The sequence below is a fragment of the Jaculus jaculus genome, chromosome 7 (genome assembly GCF_020740685.1).
Source record: "Jaculus jaculus isolate mJacJac1 chromosome 7, mJacJac1.mat.Y.cur, whole genome shotgun sequence".
Classification (NCBI taxonomy): Eukaryota; Metazoa; Chordata; class Mammalia; order Rodentia; family Dipodidae; genus Jaculus; species Jaculus jaculus.
In genome coordinates, this window is record NC_059108.1 from 122340275 (window position 1) to 122361693 (window position 21419).

General features: G+C 43.0%; 1 protein-coding gene across 2 annotated transcripts; it reads right to left on the reverse strand.

Annotated features, from left to right (window-relative positions):
- Positions 1 to 25: 25 nt before the first annotated feature.
- Positions 26 to 20892, reverse strand: Vti1b (vesicle transport through interaction with t-SNAREs 1B). Of its 2 annotated transcripts, XM_004649274.2 has the most exons (6): positions 20699 to 20892; positions 12217 to 12275; positions 9341 to 9532; positions 4570 to 4743; positions 2726 to 2787; positions 26 to 346 (listed from the first exon to the last, which is right to left on the reverse strand). In XM_004649274.2, exons 1-6 carry the CDS (start codon positions 20811 to 20813, stop codon positions 250 to 252), a joined length of 699 nt encoding a protein of 232 aa, XP_004649331.1. In that variant the 5' UTR covers positions 20814 to 20892; the 3' UTR covers positions 26 to 249. The 2 variants fall into 2 exon arrangements, with proteins under 2 accessions (XP_004649331.1, XP_045010184.1); XM_045154249.1 differs by lacking the exon at positions 12217 to 12275 and having other exon boundaries at positions 20699 to 20825.
- Between the last annotated feature and the right edge of the window lie 527 nt (positions 20893 to 21419).

Consider the following 21419-nt stretch of genomic DNA (forward strand, 5'->3'; position numbering starts at 1 on the left):
TATTAATGTCATAATACCATGTAAATTTTAAGAAGTGATAAACAGCATTTATTACCTTGGTATATCATAGTGGTCTTGTTGCTTTTCCTTGACATTTATGTGGTTTTCCCATCACTCTCCCTTCTCCCACGGTTTGGCTACACAGTGCATTCTTGCATCTAACCCAGGGCAGCAACACATTTAACATCCCTAACACCATTCGTTCACGGGGCCAAGGTTCTGGTCCACAAACCCTTCTGTACAGGATGTTCAGTGCTTGTGAAAGAATTTGTAATAAACCAGACCAGCTAGGATGGCCAGCTCCAGTAAGATGATGATGGAGAGCAGCAGCTTGTTGGTTGTCACTCTACAAAGAGAAGAGTCAGTCAGTCTGGATACTGAGACAGGAGCACACGTGCCATGGTGCATACACGGACGTCAAGACAGCTTTGGGCTGGTCCTTGTGCTTACTATTTCTATTCACTGCTCCATTTTCCATGCTAGCTGGCCCGAGTTTCTAGGAAATTGTTTCCACCTGTTTCGTGAGCTGGGATTATAGAAGCCTGCCAGCTTCCAGCTTTTTACATGGGGTTTGAGGATCTGAACTGAGGAACTTGGGCATTTGCTTTACTCACTGACTCACCTCCCTGGCCCCAGACAGGGCTTTTGTTGCTCACACAGCCACTTAATACTTAAAGTTCTTTGGAAAGTAACATCAGTGTTCTTTGGCTGCAACTAAGGGATAACATGGGCTACCTCAGAGGAAGGTGGGAAACCAGGACAACAAATATCAAAGAATGAAAAAATGGTTTTTAGGTCAGACATGGTGGTACATGCCTTTAATCCTAGCACTCGGGAGTAGGATTGCTGAGAGTCCAGGTCAGCCTGGGCTACAGACAACTACCTCAGTGGGGGAGGGGAGCTTGTATTTCTGTTTTCTACATAAGGCTCTGTAAGGGTACATAAAGAAGTTATCAGTTACAGAAAACATGAATATAGATGGGTCCTTCCTGCTTTTCAACCTCTTGTAAACTTATTCTCTCCACCCTCTGTTCTTCTGCTTATCTCTAGTCTAAAACTTCGTATGAACAAAGTCTCTAGTTCTCATTGGGTGTGTCTATCCCAAAATACATTTACCATTGTTTTGGAAAATTTTATATGCTAGGACACATGTACCTAAGGAAGTGTCACACTACTTACCTGGCTTCAGTCTCAATGACAGTACTTCCCTTTGGTCCCAGTTTGATTGCTGCTATACTTAATAGGGGTTTTTGTTTTTCAAAGTAGGGTTTTACTTTAGCCTAGGCTGACCTGGAACTCAGCAATCCTACCACCTCTGCCTCCCCAATGCTGTGATTAAAGGTGTGCACCACCAAGTCCAACAGGTTTTAATTTTTGGTTTTTCGAGGTAGGATGTCAGTCTAGCCCAGGCTGACCTGGAATTCACTCTGTAGTCTCAGGGTGGCCTCGAACTTACGGCAATCCACCTACCTCTGCCTCCTGAGTGTTGGGATTAAAAGCGTGTGCCACTGTACCTGAGGTTTTTGTTTTGTTTTGTTTTTCCGAGGTAGGGTCTCACTTTAGCTCAGGCTGACCTGGATTTCACTATGTAGTCTCAGGGTTGCCTCAAACTCATGGCAATCCTCACACCTGTCTCCTGAGTGCTGGGATTAAAGGTGTGTGCCACCACACCCGGCTGGTTTTTATTTTTTAAGATGATTTAAGACAGGACTCTCAGAAAAGGGCCCAATTGCCATGAAAGATAAGTAGCTGCAACAACAGCAAGAAAAACTTTTCAAATCAAGTTACATATATATGTGTATATATATATATGTAATATATATACATATGAAACTTTTTTTGTTTTTCAAGGTAGAGTCTGGTCTCACTATACCCCATGCTGACCTGAAATTCACTATGTAGTCTCAGTTAAGCTGGGCCTTGATCTCACAGCAATTCTATCTCTGCCTCCTGAGTGCTGGGATGAAAGATGTGCCATCACACCTGGCTTCTATAAATATTTTTAAAGAGGTATAAAAGCTCTATTACTCCCACATATCTTCCTTAAGGAATGTTAGTAAATTTAAATCCTTTTAGTGAATAAGTTTTTCACTGCTTCAGCTTGGAGCAACACATAAATTTCTGCATGTGTATATGTGGAGGCCAGAGGTCAACATTGGGTTTCTCCCTCACCTTCAACTTTATCTTCCTCTCAAGTGCTGGGATTACAGGCATGTACCACACACCTGGCATTTACATGGATGTTGGGGATCCAAACTCAGGTACTCACGCTTCACGATAATCACTTTTTTTTTTTAAAACCAACTGAGTCATCTCCCTAACACACAATACATAATCTTTAAAAATATTTTATTTTTATTGATTTGAGAGAGAGAATGGGTGCACCAAGGCCTACAGCCACTGAAAACTAACTCCAGGTGCATGCGCCACCTTGTGTATTTGGCTTATGAGGTTCCTGGGGAACTGAACCAAGGTCCTTTCTTTGGTTTTGCAGGCAAGTGCCTTAACTGTTAAGCCACCTCCCCAGTCCCCAATACATAATTTTAATAAAAGATTTTATCCTTGGACATTAATCTGTACAAAACCCTAGATCTTCAGGAACTGAAGGTGAGGAACTATGTCAAGGTGATTTATTAGGATTCATTATGTTACTGTTAATGCTTTCTTAGTTGCAAAAGATCAAAAGTTAAGAGATGCTAAAATTTTGTGACTTTTTGATACTTACTTTCTGGACATCGAGCGGAGAATCTTTCGACTTTTGCTCAAGTTTTCACTTGTATTTACCAGCTGAGAAGGGAAAACAACAATTATTTCCTCCTCCTTTCAAAAGTATGTACTGTTTAGAATTTGAACATTCCTACCCTGGATGTTAAGAAGTTTGTGGGAAAGCATGAAATCAAGCCAATTTAATAGCTGTGACTACAAGTAAGAGAACATGGAAAGGACAAGACATTTTGGTGCACATTAATGAGATTTGGGAATCACTATCCCCCAACACTGCTGGAGGGGGAGGGCAAGTGGCTGAGATGGTGCTAATCCTTCCCTTGGCTACTCAGAATGTACCAGGCCAGTGACTGAAGCAACGGAACACTTAAGTTTCATCAGTTAAATACTAGGAGAGCCTCCAGAGTTGGTGTTTATTTTTGTAGGTGGGTGATCTAACAGTTTGGGATCTTGGGTTTTTTTTTTTTTTTTCTTTCCATGTTTAAGGCAATTACATTTCTTTCTGATTTATCTGAAAGAGAAAGAGGCAGATAGAGAAAGAATGGGCACATCAGGTCCTTCAGCCACGGCAAATGAACTCCAGACACATGCAACACCTTGTGCATCTGGCTTAAGTGGATCCTGGGAAACTGAACCTGGGTCCTTTGGCTTTGCAAGCAAGTGCCTTAACTGCTAAGCCATCTCTCCAGTCCATGAAGGTTTGTTTTTGAAAAGTAAAATGTAAGCCAATTTGGGGGGAAGGGGAATTTATTTGTGAGGCAGTTATTTAATAGTGAAAATAATTGCCCTGATGGACTTTCCCCATTTCATCACTTGTTACTAACCGAGATAGCCAGAGGATATTTCAAGGCTGCTCCTTGCCATCTGTTCCCACTCCCTAGTGGCCTTGGTAAGTTGATCTCAGCTCATTCTTTGGTGTTTAAATTGAACCAATCCAGTAGGTATGTTGAAAACTCAAAACCCACACAATTTGTTAGCATTCTCCACAGCTGGCCTTGAAACTGGGACTTTACTGTGAAATTTCACTAAAGAGGGAAAAGGGGAATCACTTTAAATGTGGAGACTTGCAGCTAATAAGATGTACAAGAAAATCTCCCCAAGTCCCCACAATGAGCTTGTATTTATCTGTCCAAGTATTGGTAACAACATCTGTTTTTCCAGTTTGGATTTGCCTTAGGCTATTAAGGATACAGCATTCACTAGCAAACTGTACTGTTTTATAAATCCTGCATAGATTAACCCATTGGTAGAAAAGAAAAATTATTTTTCAAAACAGTTATTTTTCAAAGCCTCTTAAGAGTCATAGTAGACACCCCCCCCCCACCTCATCATTCATCATTTGGCCTACATATTTTTGTTTTCTTCCCACAGTGATCCAACTTATCTTAGGATTGAACTACAATTAATAACTTAGGGATATTACTTTTGCACATATGGAAAAATAGCCTTTGCTATAAATGATAGTCTCACAAGCAGATGTAGTGTTATAAGAATAGAAAAATATGCTACTAGGTATGAAATTAAAATCTCAGATTGGTGGCTTTGAATGCTTACATGCCCTTTGACACTCCTGCTAATTGATAAGATGTGAGACTGAATGGCTGCAATCGTAAATATGCAAATGAGGTCCCTTCATTGTCTTTTTGCCATGAAATTAAAACAGTCTGAGGGGTAAAATTACTTCTAACCAAGCAATTTAAAAATTGAGAAAAGTGTAACTTAAAAAAAAAAAAAGTATTCTCTGAATTAAAAAATATTTCTAGTCTCAGGTATGTATGGTCCCTAGATGTAGTGAAACTACCTACTTTACCCAATCTTCCCTCTTTCCCATCTGTCCAAACTTACTCTGCTTTTGGTACGTTCCAATTGTTCTCTCTGTTCCCCAAGCTCTTCTATGATTTCTGAGCCAATCTGGTCAGTTTCTGTAGCAATTCGATGAGAACGCTCAATGCTTTGGGTAGCTCGGTTCAGGCTTTCAGTGCCTTGTAGAAGCAATGTTCTTTGTGTCTGTAGCCGATTCTGACAGGAGTATAAAAGGGAAGTGTTAAGACTTCTTCCATTACCAATTCATTGACAGTGCTTTCCTTATGAACTGTCTTGTATAAAGGGGGCATAGCAAACAATAATTTCCATTTCAGTTGTCTTAGTATTTATAAGGAATTGGTTCCAAAATCTTTGGATGCTCAAGACTCTTGTGTAAAATAGCATAATATTTGCACATAACCTATACAATCCTCTCCTATCCATTAAATTATCTCTAGATTACTTATAATACCTGTTATAATACAAATGCTATATATACAGCAGTAATAACAAGTGTTCAGTATAGTACTTTTCTCTGTTTAAACTTTGAGAGAGAGAGGCAGAGAAAGAGAATGGCCCCATCAGGGCCTTCAGCTGCTGTAAACAAACTCAAGACACGTGCACCCCCTTGTGCACATGTGCAAAATTGCATGCTTGTGTCAATGTGCACCTGGCTTACGTGGAACCTGGAGATTCCAACACCAGTTCTGGGGCTTCTCAAGCAAGCACCTTAACCACTAAGCCATCTCTTCAGCCTGTACTTTTTTTTTTTTTAATTGGAGAGAGAATGGATACAACCGGGCCTCCAGCCACTGCAAATGAACTCCAAACGCAGATGCAATCCTGTACATCTGGCTTTAAATGGGTACTGGGGAATCAAACTTGGGTCATTAGGCTTTGCAGGCAAGTATCTTAACCATTACACCATCACCATCTCTCTAGCCTCCTCCTTTTTTTTTTTCTTTTCTTTCTTTTTTCTTCTTTTTTAGGCAGGGTCTCACTCTATCTAGCCCAGGCTGGCCTTAAACTCACAGTGATCCTTCTACCTCAACCTCCTGAATGCTGGGATTAAAAGCAGGAGCCATCACACCTGCACTATTTTTAAAACTGTTTCAGTCCAAGGCTGGTTGAATATTCAGACACTGTGGATATGGAAGGCTGTCAGCTGTACTTTTAAGATAGAACCAAAAATACTACTGAACTATTGATATCCTGTTCAAGGTCACAGACTAAAGTGGAACCTAAAGTCCAATGAAGATTGCAGCAGGACCATAGTGCTGCCATTTCACCACTTGTTACACTTGAGTGATGCACAGGCGGAAGACTAAAAACAGTGTTGGCTGAAATTCATCGTAGGCATGAGGCTCTGGGATCAGAACTTCAGAAAGGTAGCAACGCACACTGAGAGATTTAGGAGCAACCTGACCACGCAAATAACCTACCTCAATTTTTGTTTGCTTATTTTTTTGATAGGCTCTCACTCTGTAGTCCACGCTGGCCTCAAACTCACTATGGCCCTCCTGCCTCAGCCTCCCCAGAGCTGGGATTATAAGTGTGGGCTGCCATGTACTACAAGTAAACCAACTAGCCTGTACAGCTCTAGAAAAATATGAGTCACTGAAGATTCCCACTTGACTAGTACTCGGGACTTAGGGGCCATGAATAAGTTAGCTATTCTGTCTCAGCACATAAATCATTAAAAGCCCAACATTACTATGCTGTGGAAGAAACTTAGGTGGCTACACTACACTTGGCAACACCCACCCTCGACACTCTCCTACCTAGACAAAAAGAGAACTTCACCTCAGGCCAAACGCATACACAGGACTTGGAAATTACCACACAGGTGATCTGCTGTCCCGGAAGGCAGGATGTGATGACCAGGCAAGCTTCCCCAGCTGCCCTAACTTTCCAATCACCCTAATTTTCTAAATTCCCATGGAAGCTCTCCTCTACCTAAGCACAGACAGCATGATGACAAAAGTACTTTGTCAGGCCAGAATTAGCAACTATGAACAGCGATGGCAGCACTAAGTTCATAGGAATGCAACATACAAAATCAATAGAGGCTCGGCTCAGAGCATACCACAACAAGTGACAAACAGCAGCAAGATGTCTTCAGTAGACTCTCAGGGCAGAGGCATGAGAAGCATGTTCGCCTAACAAGGAGCATGCAGAAGATGAAGCCATTAAGTTAAGCCCAGGTAAGCCTGTTATGTCTGCTCAAAGGAAGATAAAGATTTTAAAACAAAGGTGAGATTTTCAAATGACTAAGCTAAAGAAAAACAGGAAAGACAGTAGCATCACCTAAATCAATCCCAGACAGAATATTACTAAAGGCATGCACTATCTAAATTATGACTTTGAGAGCTGGGTGAGGTGGCAAGTGCTAACATTTTCAGCTTGGGGTATTGAGGCAGGAGGATCACTTGACAACAGGCATTTGAGCCCAGCCCAGGCAACACAGATACCCCTTTCAAAAATAAATTTTGGGCTGGAGGGATGGGTTAATGGTTAAAGTGCTTACCTGTGAAGCCTAAGGACCCAGGTTTGATTCCCCAGAACCCATGTAAGCCAGATGCACATGGTGGTACATGCATCTGAAGTTCATTTTCAGTGGCAAAGACCCTGGCATGCTCATTCTCTGTCTCTCAAATAAATAATAAAATAAAAATACATGTATTTCTTTTTTAAAAAAAATTAAGAGCCAGGCATGATGGCACACACCTTTAATCCCAGCACTCTGGGGACAGAGATAGGAAGATCACGAAGAGTTCGAGGCCACCCTGAGATGACATAGTGAATTCTAGTTCAGAACTTCAAAAAAGCAAAAAAAAAAAAAAAAAAAAGAGCTGATGCACGCCTTTAATCCCAGCACTTGGGAGCAGAGGTTGGAAGATCATTGTGAGTTCAAGGCCACCCTGAGACTAGAGAGTGAAGTCCAGATCAGCCTGGGCTAGAGTGAGATCCTACCCCACCCAAAAAAAAGTAAACTATGACACCATTTCTGAAACTAATTTTTTTGGTGTGTGGTGTGTACATGTACAGCATATGTACAGATGTGTCTGCCTGTGCACTCACGTGGAGAGCAGAGGAGAACACTGGGTGTCCTCCTCTATTGCTCTTCCATTTTATTTCCTTGGGTCAGAATCTCTCACTGAACCCGGAACTGCCATTTTTTTCAATGAGCCTGGTTGACCAGTAGTTCTCTGGTCTTCAGGCACCCTCCCACCCACCATGACTGGGATCACCTCTTCATGGGTGCTGGGGATGGAGCTCAGACAAGTCTTGTGCTCTCAGGCTCTCAGGCTTGTATGGCAAATGGTCTTATCCGTTAAACCATTTCCAAAGCCCCCTGAAACTAATACTCTAAAGCAAAATGTTTGGGCTTGTTAACCTTCCAAAGTCATTTTTACAAGTTTTTTTTCCTCCATTTTTTAAGGTAGGGTCTTGTTCTAGGCCAGGCTGACCTGCAATTGGTCTGAAGCTGACCTCGAACTCACAGTGATCCTCTTACCTCAGCCTCCCAAGTGCTGGGATTAAAGGTGTGTGCCACCATGCCCAGCTTACTTTTACAATTTAACAAACTCACCCTGCTTTTTTTTTTTTCCAGTTTTCCTTCACAAGTACACTCTTAGGTATCCATTTGAAAGTTTTATATTACTTTCAAAATGCTGTGTTTTAACAGCAATGTGAGCCAGTCTCTCAAACTATCATCCAGATGTGTCAAAGTAGGATTTAATTTTTTTTTTTTGCACATGTGTGCGCATGCATGTATGTGTAGTCCATGTGCCCCAGGGATCCATTTGTCTGTCTTCTCAGCCTTGTATCACAGACATGCAGTACCACACTGAGCATTTATGTGGGTGCTGGGGATCCAAACTCAGACCGCATGCTGATGAAGCAAGCACTTTGCTGACTGAGCCAGGACCCTAGCCCTTAAAATCCTATTACTAGCTTTTCCTTACATATCCTCAGTTTGCTGTGGTGACTTACTTTACATTTCTTAAAATATTTTATTCATTTATTTGAGAGAGAGAAAGAATGAGCATGCCAGGGCCTCCTGCCACTGCAAACGAATTCTAGAGGTCTGTGCCACTTTGTACATGTGGCTTTGCAAGAAAGTACCTTTAGCCACTAAACTCTCTCTCCAACTCTTTCCATTCCTTTTACATGCTACTTGCCAGAAAATGCTTACTCTGAACTTTATTTGTGAAATATAATCTAAATGTAATGTATTAAAGTTAATCTTTGTGAAGTTTTCTCTCTCTCTTTTTTTTTTTTTCCTTTACCTGTCCAGCTTTTCTAGATGGTGTCAGCATACAGGTTTTCAACTGACTGGCTCAAAACAAAATAAAAAACTAAATAAAGGTTGGAGAAACTGCTCAGCATTTAAAGGTGCTTGCCTACAAAACCTACTGGCCTGGATTCAATTCCCCAGGACCCACATAAAGCCAGACACAAGGTAGCACATGTGTCTGCAGTTTGTAGCAGTAAGAGACCCTGGTGTGCCCATATACACACACACATGAAAACGAGTAACAGGTCATAGAATACAGGGTCCAGGTACGAACAGGCAACATACATTGTTAGACACAAAGCACTGCTCTATATACACACACATGCCCAACTAAACAAACATGGTTTAGAAGCACCTGGATTAAAAAAAGAGCAGGAACTAGAGGGGAGAAAGGGAACTAGGAAGCAGGAAAGAGGACAAGTGTAGAAAACTGAGACCCCAGGATGCTCTGATAACATGAACTAAACTTTAGAATAGACCCCTTGAGGAGGAAGGGAAACAGCTAGCAGTTACCATGTGCTCATTCTCTAGGGCGTATGCGCCATACTTCATGTCTCCTCGGCCCCCAGGTGTGCCTGTCAAAGGTGTGCTTCTCACTTCCCGATGGAGTTTGGCAAGGTCTTTCCGGTAGTTTCGAAGCTTAGACATCATGGGGTTACGGAAAGACATGGGTGCATATCGTAGTTCTTCCTCCATTTCTGCCAACTAAGAAGGTAGAGAGGAATGAGTAGGTGGCTTGGTTCACCCTTTTACCTGGGATTAGTCTAGTATGAATTCTCAAACTGCACACTACACCGAATAAGACCAAAGGATCCATGAGGTAATGCCTTATTCACTTCAAGTGCAGAAAATAGTGCCTAACAGGCATTCAATTTTAAAAGTCTGATTAATGAATGAATGAAAAAACTAGTGGGTAAAACAGTGGCAGAGTGCTTGCCTACAAATACTAAGTATGTGCAAGGTTGTGGGTTCTATACCTAATGCTACAAATAAACAAAAACAACAAAAAAAAGTACCATATAATTATGAACCATTTTTACATATCCTTTCAATCCCAATGACAAGTCACTAGGGTGGAAAATAATTTCTCCACTTCATATATGACTTAAACTGACTTCAGGTTAAGCCATAGAGAGTCAAGATTCAATCCTTTTAAATTCTTGGATTGTATCTACAGTTTTGAGACTGATGCAGCTTAATACTGCTGTCAAGAAGTGAAGTATAGTGTATTAAAACAGCATAGGGGGTGCCAGTTGTGGGGGTGCACTCCTTTAATCCCAGCACTTGGGAGGCAGAGATAGGAGGACCACCTGAGTTTGAGGCCATCTTGAGACTACAGAGTAAACTCTAGGTCAACCTGGGCTAGCATGAGACTATGCCTCAAAATCAAACAAAAAAAGCCCTAGAAACAGTATAGGTCTGTTTGTGAAATATAATCTGAATGAAACACATTAAATTTAATTTTTGTTATGTTTATACCAATGTTTGCTTGTTTATTTAAAAGAGAGAGAAAGAGAATGGGTATGTTAAGGCCTTCAGCCACTGCAAAAAAACTCCAGATGAGTGTGCCTCCTTGTGTGCATGTGTGACAATGCACTCTTGTGTCACTGTGTGCATCTGGCTTACGTGGGACCTGGAAGTTCAAACATGAGCTCTTAGGTTTTGAAGGCAAGCACCTTAACCACTAAGCTATTTCTCTAGCCCCAATGTGAAGTTTTAATGCCAATACTTCTGTTGAGGCAGGTACATTTCAAGATCTAGGCCAGCACAGGATACATAGCAAACCAAAAAACAAACAAAGCCCTAAAAACAGGATGGGTCTGGTCTCAAAATTATCCTTCTTCTGGAATTTCTGAAAATTATGATTGTCTCCATGATAAATAACTAGGAGCCCACAGAGCAAGCTGCTTTGAAGAATCAACTCTCCATTTACCTGGGGTAAGTAAAATGTAACTTTTAGATATATTCACAAAAGCCATAAATTATTTTCGTTTGTCTAAAATAGAGTATAATTGCTAATTTTGCTAATTTGAGAGAAATTATCAGAGAATCAAATGAAATCAGTAGTGGCTAGAAGATATTTGTGTTTGTTTTTAGACAGGCTATTACTATATAGCCCCTGCTGGCTGGGAATTCACTGTGAAGACCAGGCTGGCCTCCAGCTTGTCTGTCTGTCCTCCTGCCTCTATTTCCCAAGGGCTGGAATTACAGGCATGGACCAGCAGACCTAGCTTTCCTGGGAGATTTTTTAAATGCTAACAAGTGTTAAATGAAAGAGATGATTGGTTGCATAACAAGAATCATGGATACGCCCAGCTGTATACTGGTATCAAAAGTGTCCAGTTCTCCTGTTATGAACGAGATCGTTTCCATGGCCTAGTGGCCTGTGCTTCTTAAAATACGTCTCATACTTTCATTGGGACCAAGCCTCATAGTATACACCTTTAATGCCAATACTCCTGCAGAGGCCGGAACATTCAAGATCTAGGCCAGCATAGGCTATTTAACAAGTTCCATGACAGCATAAACTACTACAGTGAGATACTGTCTCAAAAACAAAACAAAAAAGGGCTGCAGAGATAGATGACTTAACAGTTATAGCACTTGCCAGCAAAGCCTAAGGACCTAGGTTCAACTCCTCAGAACCCACAGAAGCCAGACACACATGGTAGTACATGTGTCTAGAATTCATTCGCAGTGGCTAAAGACCCTGGCACACCCATTCTCTCTTATAAATAAATAAATATTTTTAAAAATTTAATCCATAGAATAACCATTGGGTTAGCTGGAAAGTTGATCTTTAACAAGTTAAGGAAGTTCTCTGGCTTAAAAATAATTTTCTCCTCAGTCTATTTGCAGGACAGCAAAAATTAGGGGAATTTATTTCTGTGTGAGATGACCAGAGATCTGGATTTTACCCTATTTTAATGGATTCATTGAAGCTAGAAAATAAAGACACACTATTTCTAATAGGCTCTGGGTCCTCACTGGAACAGCTCCTCTTCATATGAGTCTTTCACAGGGAACTGAGTCCAGCTATGATGTCTTTAAGACATAAAAGAACATGGCTAGATCAACGTCAGAGCTATACTTTCTATGGCATTAAGTTTAACAAAGGTCAGTATCCTACCTTAATAGCCAGCTTAGACAAAGACAGGAGCATGGCCTTACATGAGGAATATAGATAGTGTCAAGAGCTCATAGCTCAGAAGAGGATCTTTACCCATTTGTGTTGTCAAACTCATTCCCATCAACTAGCCTCATTGAATTAACCATCAAATCAAGACCAATATACAGGAAAAGATAATCTGTGGACGTTATGGTATTGTTTCTAGGAAAGTCCAACAAGAAGTAGAAGAAACAAGGACTTGCTTGCTCCCTGTTCTCACCGTTTCATTTGCTTCCTGTTGCTTTTCATCAAAATCTCTGACCAACTTCTTCTTCTCTTCTAGAAAAGATAAGTTTCAAGCATCCATTACTGCTTCCAAACATTTGCAGAAGCCACTGGGGATCTTTGCATCCCTCCCTGGGTGGGGTAACATACTTCATCACCTCAGAAAGATTTTACAGTATATGGTGACTTGCTCTCAGTGGCAAAGGGAGAGACAATTACTATTGGCGTTTAAAGTTTGGGGAAACAACATCATCCCTACTAAGAAATACAACAGGTTTAACTTTGTTTGTTTGTTTTTTTTTGGGGGGGGGGCATTTCAAGGCAGGGTCTCACCCTAGCCCAGTCTGACCTGGATCTCATAGTCTCAGGGTGGCGTTGAACTCAAGAGATCCTCCTACTCCTGCCTCCCAAGTGGGGATTAAAGGCATGCGCCACCAGGCCCAGCTGTACTTTGTCTCTTTTACTTTGTCTATAGCTTTTGTGACTTTAAACCCTCTCTAGATGTGGCTACTTGCCTGAAAGTACAAGTGACACCACCCCATGAATGACTGTCTCATTCATTGTGACACTCCCTGAACATACACAAGGCTCTGTCAATGAACTATCTCCACACTGCTCACAAAACCCATGCAAATGGCGTGGATCCATGGCAGCACTGGAATGAACACTCAAGCAGCGATTACTGTTCCTAAGGAGCCATGCTCTTAGCACAAAGGGTGAAGAAATGAAACCTGCAGTCAAGAATGGTTACATCTCTGAAGAACAGAAGAGCTGAGTACCATTATTCCTTGATCTGGCCTATCTCTAAACTCAAGCACACTGCTCCATGACCCAAGCTAGACAGTAAAATGCAGTGGTGAACACATCCATGCATTCCTTTCCTAGCTCTGATTTTCCTACATTTGTAAATTCAATATGCTTTTTTAATCCTAGAATGGTTCTAGAAAGTACACTGGTGAAGTGGTACCCAATGAACTGCTATCCTTTCACTACCTTCCCTGTGCAATCATCTGTTAGTCTTACTCATTTTGGAATTGCAGTATTACACTTTCTACTTTCATAAAGTACACTTTCCCCCCTACAAATGCTCTATGGTTTACATGATTTTAAGAAATATACTCCCAGCTGGACATGGTGGCGCACGCCTTTAATCCCAGCACTTGGGAGGCAGAGGTAGGAGGATCACCGTGTGTTTGAAGCCACCCTGAGACTACATAGTGAATTCCAGGTCAACCTGAGCTAGAGTGAGACCCTACCTTGGAAAAAAAAAAAAAAATGGAGGAATGAATGAATTTCCCATTTAGGAACTCCTTTATGGACTTCTAAGATTGAGAGCAAAAGGAAAGCCTATGAAATTGTCCTTGCTAACAATGAATAAAATAAAGGTGCTGGAGAGATGACTGAGCAGGTTAAGGCGCTTGAATACAAAACCTAAGGACCCCAGATTTTAATACCCAAGTAAGCCAGATGCACAAGGTGGCACATGCATTTGGAGTTTGTCTGCAGTGGCTAGAGGCCCTGGTACACCCATTCTCTCTCTCTCTGTGTCAAATGAATAAAATTTTAAAGTCAAAAAAGGGACTGGAGAGATGGCTTAGCAGTTAAGGTGCATGCCTGTGAAGCCTAAGAACCCAGGTTCAATTCTCTAGGTCCCATGTAAGCTAGATGTACATGGTGGCACATGCGTCTGGAGTTCGTCTGCAGTGGCTAGAGGCCCTAGCATGCCCATTCCCACTCACTCTCTGTCTCTATCTCCCTTTCTGTCTGTCTCTAATAAATAAATAAATAATAATCTTAAAAAATAAAATAAAAAGCCAAAAGGCTGATCTTGGGCTGGAGAAATGGTTTAGCGGTTAAGGTGCAAACCTGTGAAGCCTAAGGACTCTGGTTCCATTTTCCAGGTTCCACGTAAGCCTAATCCACATGTGGCACATACATCTAGAGTTCGTTTCTGTGGCTAGAGGCCCTGGCGTGCCCATTCTCTCTCTCTCCCCCCTGCTCTCTGTCTCTAATAAAGTAAAAATAAGATCTTTAAAAAAAAAAAAAAAAAAGGCTGATCTCTACCCAACTGAGAGGGGTCTTGAGCTGTTCTTTAGGCCTTATTCTCAAATGTCAATGAACAGTAGCACTGGGATGGACCTCACAGATCACCTGGCCTAACCTTCTTATTTTACAGTTGTGGGAATTTGAACCTGAAGACACTGAGTACCTTTCCCAAGGCCAGAAAAGGGATGAAAAGTGTGACAGCTGAGTTCTAGAATACATGTGTCCTGACTCTAAATCTAATGTTTTTATACATTCCAGTATACAAATGAATGGTGCTCTTAAGATATAAAGCCTTTAACAACCAGTAAAATGTGCTTTATGGAAAAAAAAAAAAAAAAGCAAAGATGGGGATGGTGGCTTATGCCTTTAACCCCAGCACTTGGGAGGCTGAGGTAGGAATCTGAGGCCAGCCTGGGCTACAGAGTGATAGGAGGTCAGCCTGGGCAAAGGAGTTTGATTTATTTGTAGAGAGTTAGGATTGTTGCTGCAATCAACTATACAATCAACTGCATACTGGAGAGGATGAGCACCAAAAATAAAAGCGAGCCTGTCAAGAAGCACTGTTCCTCCATGCCACATACATACATTCCCAAAGCTTCATGTGTGAGGGACAAACTGTCCCACTTGATAAACTGGGTGAGTGGTGGCACCAGCACCAGGACACAGCATAAAATGGAAATAGCTTAAAAAACAGAGCTATAAAAGCCAACCTTAATGTCCTACAAGGTAGGTAGCCTTTATTCCTTAGAAGAATTTGAATGACTAATTCAAATGACTAATTGACTACTCTTGGCCCAATAGAGTTGTAGAAATAGTTTCTTTTTCACCAGGATCTTTTTTTTTTTTTTTTGAGAGGAAGGAAAAAGATAAGAATGGGCATGCCAGGCCCTCCAGCCACTGTAAATGAACTCCAGATGCATGTGACCCTTTGTGCATGTGGCTTACGTGGGTCCCGGAGAGTCAAACCGGGATCCTCCAGCTTTGCAGGCAAACGCCTTAACCACTAAGCCAGTGCTCCAGCCCTTTCAGCAGGATCTTTAGAACACAAGACTCACTGGCCTCTGGAACCTCAGCACAGCTACGACCCACAACCTCTATCAGCAGACTACCTGATCTTACAACACACCAGAGTTAAAAGCATCAGTTCTAAACCTGCTTCCCAGCTGTAAATAAAATATATTACTACTGATTCCACATGGTTATTTGAAAGGTAAAAGACATACTGTAAACAATTGAGACTTACCCAGTGCCACACTTAGTAAATTCAATAAATATGAATAGGAGTAACTAGCCGGGCATGGTGGTACACACCTTTAATCCTAGCATTTGGGAGGCTGAGGTAGGAGGATGTCTGTGAGTTCGAGGGCACCCTGACTAGACAGTGAACTCCAGGTCAGAGCAAGATCCTACCTTAAAAACAAAGAATAGGAGTAATTAAAATCCCGTGGTCTGAGAGCAATTAGTGTTTACCAGCCTGCTTCAATGTTCTATACTACAATTTTTCTTTCCTGGCTTTCAAAATCTTGTGCCTAAAATCTTGGTACTGAAATTTAAGCAAAATAGGAAACTTTCCATGATTTTCAAATGATTTTACAAGTATAGGATACATAATAAATGAAACAAAAATATTGACCTTATAGTCTAACTCATTAGCTTTCAAACTTGAGCTAGCACCAGAAATCCTCTAGATGTTCATTAAAACAGGCTGTCAAATCAGTTTCCAATTCTGCAAAACTGGGTGGGGTTTAAGAAAGTGCATTTCTGACAAGTTTCCAGGTGGTGTTGATGGTGTTGGTTCATAAACCACACTTTCAGACTCCTTTTTAATGACAGAAAGACAAATGATACATATATATGTATTAATAATATGTAAAATGCTAAGTTAAAAATATGCTCTGGATTTAAAAAGTAGAGAGGGCTGGCAAGACAGCTTAGCAGTTAAGGCACTTGCCTGAGAAGCCTAAAAAGTCATGTTTGAATCTCCAGGTCCCATGTAGCCAGATGCCGAGATGCAAGCATGCAATGTTCCAGATATACCATAAGGGGGCACACGTGTCTGGAGGTTATAAACAACAGCTGGCCCATTCTCTCTCTCAAAAATATAAAAAAGGGGCTGGAGAGATGGCTTAGCGGTTAAGCACTTGCCTGTGAAGCCTAAGGACCCCAGTTCGAGGCTCGGTTCCCCAGGTCCCACGTTAGCCAGATGCACAAGGGGGCGCACGCGTCTGGAGTTCGTTTGCAGTGGCTGGAGGCCCTGGCGCGCCCATTCTCTCTCTCTCCCTCTATCTGTCTTTCTCTCTATGTCTGTCGCTCTCAAATAAATAAAAAATGAACAAAAAAAATTTTTTTAATTAAAAAAAATAAAATAAAATAAATAAAAATAAAAAAGTAGAGAATCCCAAGAGTAACTATAAAGAGTATTATTTTTTTAATTCTTTAAAATTTTTTTTAATATAAAAAAATTGTTTGAGAGATGCACAGAGAGACAGTGAGAAAGAATAGGCACATCAGGGCCTCAAGTGACTGCAAATGAACTCTAGATGCATGTGCCCCCTTGTGCATCTGGCTTACTTGGATCCTGGGGAATTGAACCTGAGTCCTTTGGTTTTACAGGCAAGCACCCTAACCATCAAGCCATCTCCCCAGCCCTTTTAAAAAATATTTATTTTGGGGCTGAAGAGATGGCTTAGCGGTTAAGCGCTTGCCTAGGAAGCCTAAGGACCCTGGTTCAAGGCTCAGTTCCCCAGGACCCACATTAGCCAGATGCACAAGGGGGTGCACGCATCTAGAGTTCGTTTGCAGTGGCTGGAGGTCCCGGTGCGCCTATTCTCTCTATCTCTGCCTCTTTCTCTCTTTGTCACTCTCAAATAAAAGTTAAATTAAATTAAATTAAATTTTAAAAATATATTTATTTTTGAGCCAGATGTGGTGGTGCATGCATTTAATCCCAGCACTTGAGAGGCAGAGGTAGGAGGATTGCTGGTGAGTTCAAGGCCACCCTGAGACAACATAGTGAATTCCAGGTCAGCCTGAGCTAGAGACCCTACCTTGGAAAAACAAAAAACAAAACAAAAAATACTTATTTTTATTTATTTATGAGAGAGAGAGAGAGAGAGAGAGTGGGTACGCCAAGGCCTCTAGCCACTGCAAATGAACTCCAGACACATGCACCACCATGTGCATCTGGCCTACATGGGTTCTGGGGAGTAGAACCTGGGTCCTTAGGCTTCACAGGCAAAGCCTAACAACCCTAGTTTGACTCGCTAGTATCCATATAAAGCCACAAAAAGGCACATGCATCTGGACTTGTTTGCAGCCCCTGACACAACCATTCTCCTCTTTGTTTGTTTTTTTTTGGGGGGGGGGTTCAAGGTAGGGTCTTGCTCTGGCTCAGGCTGACCTGGAATTAACTATGTAGTCTCAGGGTGACCTCGAACTCACAGCAATCCTACCTCTGCCTCCCGAGTGCTGGGATTAAAGGCATGCGCCACCACGCCTGGCTATCTTCTACCTCTTTTAAACAAATAAATTTTTTTTAAATATTTAAAAAAAAAAACTGCAAACGTACCATGTAAAATTAGCTCTAATTGCTCTTACCATTGTCTGGTAGTACTATTAAGGAGGGATAAGTAAATAGATACTCCTTGCTCCTCACAAATCCCTGTGACGTTAGAGTCTAACTTATCTCCACTTTGTACGGAACATTAGTCTGATTAAAATAGCTTGCAAGGGCAAACAGCTATGAAGTGAACTTAGGGCTGGGCATGGTGGCACCCACCTTTAATTCCAGGTCAGCCTGGACTAGCGTGAAGCCCTATCTCGAAAAACCAAAAACAAAACCCCCCAAAAGTGGATTTAGTTCATGCAGTCTGGCTCTAGAATTCTTTTAAGTTAATTACTGCCTTTCAAATCTACATTAATTTATTCTTCGTTAATGTGTGAATGGCAGAGGAAATATTCTGTCAGACTAGAATAGACACACATTGTTAGGTCAAGATGGGCTTCCCAAAATGGAGTCACCAAAGAGAGCAGGATGGCATAAGGAAGTGGGTCATCCATATTCCTCAAGGAATTGCCCAGCTATTACCCCCTTCCCTACCTAACAATGCCCCAGGTCTAGGTTTCAGCCCCCTGATCTCTCACCTGGTCACTTCTGCTCTCACACCCTATGGCTAATGTAAAGTACAAAGAAATTCCTTCCCTTCCTCACCTTCCCCCAACTGAAGAGCTCTTTATAGGGCACTATCCATAACCTCAAAGCTAACTGCTCTGCTCTTGAGAGTCAGTCCTGGCAACTTGTGTGTCCCCCCCCCACACACACACCCATAAATCCATCTTTGCCTCAGAGTGGTCTCCGTGGTCTTGGTCACTCCTGAACCTTACAATTATGATCTTTAATCAACAAGTACCCCTGACTCTCTCATCTACAACCCAAACAAATCTTTATTTAAGTTCATTGTTCACTCAGCTGGCCAAGTGAGAAAACACAGAAACTCTTAAATCTTTCTCCCTAATTCTTCATAACCATTTAATGTTCAGTCCTGAGACTCATGTTACCTGGGAAATGGCTGCAGAGGCTTCTAACACAGTCCCCTTTATTTTGTTGGTTTCTCGCTCTCTTTTTTTTTTAGACAGGGTCTCACCCTAGCCCAGGCTGACCCGGAACTCACTCTGTAGTCCCAAGATGGCCTCAAACTCATGGTGATCCTACCTCTGCCTCCCAAACAGGTGGGTGCCACCAAGCCTGGCTTCCTGTATCAGCTTTTAATTTCTACAACCCTGCTTCGAAAATAAAATGCATGTTAATCAGCAGCTTAACTCCCTGATTTTTCCTATCAAATAAAAGATGTCTTAATGTAGAGCTGGGCATGGTGGTGCATGCCTTTAATCCCAGGTGGATCGCTGTGAGTTCGAGGTCACCCTGTGTGATGGTTAAATTTGTGTCAACTTGTTCTGTTTAGAAATCCACCCCCCATAGTGAGCGCTTCCCCCAGAGTGGATGGCCCCTCTCAGAGGGGGAGGCTTTATCAAAAGAAGCTCTGGGAAGAAAGGTCTTCTCCTCCCCTCCCACCTGGCTGCCAGTGCTGTTTGCTGCTTTCCAGTGAGGACCAAAGACCAGCGTGGACCTCCAGGCCTTCAGTGCCAGACTGGTACTGCTGAGGCGTCCAGCCTCGTGGACTGAGCAAGTACCAGGTTCCTTGACTCTCAGGCCTGTAATCCGCTGTTGTTGGATTTTCATAAAATAATACAATAAATCTCTTTTAATACAATTCATTCTATCAGTTCTGTTCCTCTAGAAAACCCTGACTAATACACCCAGAGACTACAAAGTGAAATCCAGGTCAGCCTGAGATTACCTCTAAAAACAAAAACAGGGCTGGAGAGATGGATTAGCGGTTAAAGCATTTCCCTGCAAAGCCAAAGTACTCAGGTTCGGGCTGGAGAGATGGCTTAGCGGTTAAGTGCTTGCCTGTGAAGCCTAAGGACCCCGGTTCGAGGCTCGGTTCCCCAGGTCCCACGTTAGCCAGATGCACAAGGGGGCGCACGCATCTGGAGTTCGTTTGCAGAGGCTGGAAGCCCTGGCGCACCCATTCTCTCTCTCTCTCCCTGTATCTGTCTTTCTGTGTCTGTCACTCTCAAATTAAAAAAAAAAAAAAAAAAAAAAAGAGCTATTTGCAAAGTACCCAGGTTCAATTCCCCAGGACCCACGTAAAATGGATGCATAAGGTGGAGCATGTGTCTGGAGTTTGTTTACAGTGGCTGAAGGCTCTGGCATGCCCATTCTCTCTGCCTTTATCTGTCTTTCTCTGCTTTCAAATAAATAAAATAAATAATAAACAAAAAAAATCTTAATGTGACATTTAGGTTCCTCTTCAATGTGGCTCATTGTCCTCATCTACTTTCCTATGTATAACCTAAACTCCATAGCTAGAAGTATTTCTTTCTTTTGAAACAGGCCCTCACATAGGCTCAGCCTGGCTTTCAAACTCACTACATAAAATGCAGCCAACTGAGTCACATCCCCAGCCCCAATTATTCCGTCTCATTCCTTCACAGCCTCCTTTCCCTTGCCCCCAAAAAGTTATGACTTAAAATTTTTAAAAAACTCATTCCACCGAAATACAGGACTGCAGATTTAAGAAGCCCTGTGCTATCGAGAGAAAGAGAATGAAAACTCGGGGAACCAGGGGCATTGGAGGATCCCCAGAAGACGACACCAGGACGTCCACCCTGCACACGCCCCCAGGCTCGGAGCGGCGGCAGGCAGACCCAGGGCGGCAGGGAGCCTGCGGGCCAAGCCGCAGGGGGCGTGTCTGAGGACGAGTATTGGGGAGGGAACCAGGGTCCAAGGTGTCGGACGAAGGAGGAAGCTTTTCAACCCCAAGAACACCAGGCCGAGCCTTCCGGATCTGACCTCGCCCCCGCCTCACCGGTCCCCGCCGTTCCCAGCAGCCGCTCGGGGACCCCTCGTAGGTCTTCATGGAGGCCGCGGAAGATCTCATGCAGTTTCTCAAAGTGCTCGGAGGAGACGGCGGAGGTAGCCATGACGCCGGCTTCCTTACAGCTGCGGCCGCCCCCTGGCTCCGAGCGCTGAGCCCACCCCTCACCCCGGAGCTCAGCCGCCCAGCCCCCACGCCATGACGCCGAGCGACCCACCGCCGCCGCCGCCCGGAACGAGGCGCTTCCGGGGCCGCGGGAGGGGTCCTTCGAGCCGGACCGCCCACCGCTCAGCTGTCACCGCGGGGGCTCCGGGAGCGAATGCCTGCCGGAAAAGCCGGATCAGGCGACGCTGCCCCAGCGACTTCTGGCTAAAAGACTCCGCGCCCGGGCAAGCAAATGTCCATAACCCTGGGAATAAGCGGCTCTGGCTGGAAAAGACGACACAGCGAAGGGCCCGAGAGAAAACGTAGGACGGGCACCTCGGCCACCTCATCCAGTCCTGGTGGGGGCCCAGCGAGGGGGGCGGGTACTTGCAGTGCATGCTGGGAGTTGTAGTTCGGGTAAGGCTGCTCAGCCAAGCCTTCACACGCAGCACCTGGTCAGCAAGGTCGCCTGGTGACATAGAGTATCATCACGTGCACCTTAATGTCATCTTCGCTGTCATCGCACTTTGGCCATCCTGACTCCCTGGGTTCGCGTCTTGCTTAAATG

What these genes read in the sequence shown, in the direction of transcription:
- Vti1b (XM_004649274.2), bottom strand. Translation starts at nt 20,813, where the DNA reads ATGGCTACCTCCGCCGTCTCCTCCGAGCACTTTGAGAAACTGCATGAG. An exon ending in GCTGGGAACGGCGGGGACCG is followed by an intron (nt 12,276 to 20,698) that starts GTGAGGCGGGGG and finishes TATCTTTTCTAG; the next exon opens with AAGAGAAGAAGAAGTTGGTC. An exon ending in CCCTAGAGAATGAGCACATG is followed by an intron (nt 4,744 to 9,340) that starts GTAACTGCTAGC and finishes TACTCCTGTCAG; the next exon opens with AATCGGCTACAGACACAAAG.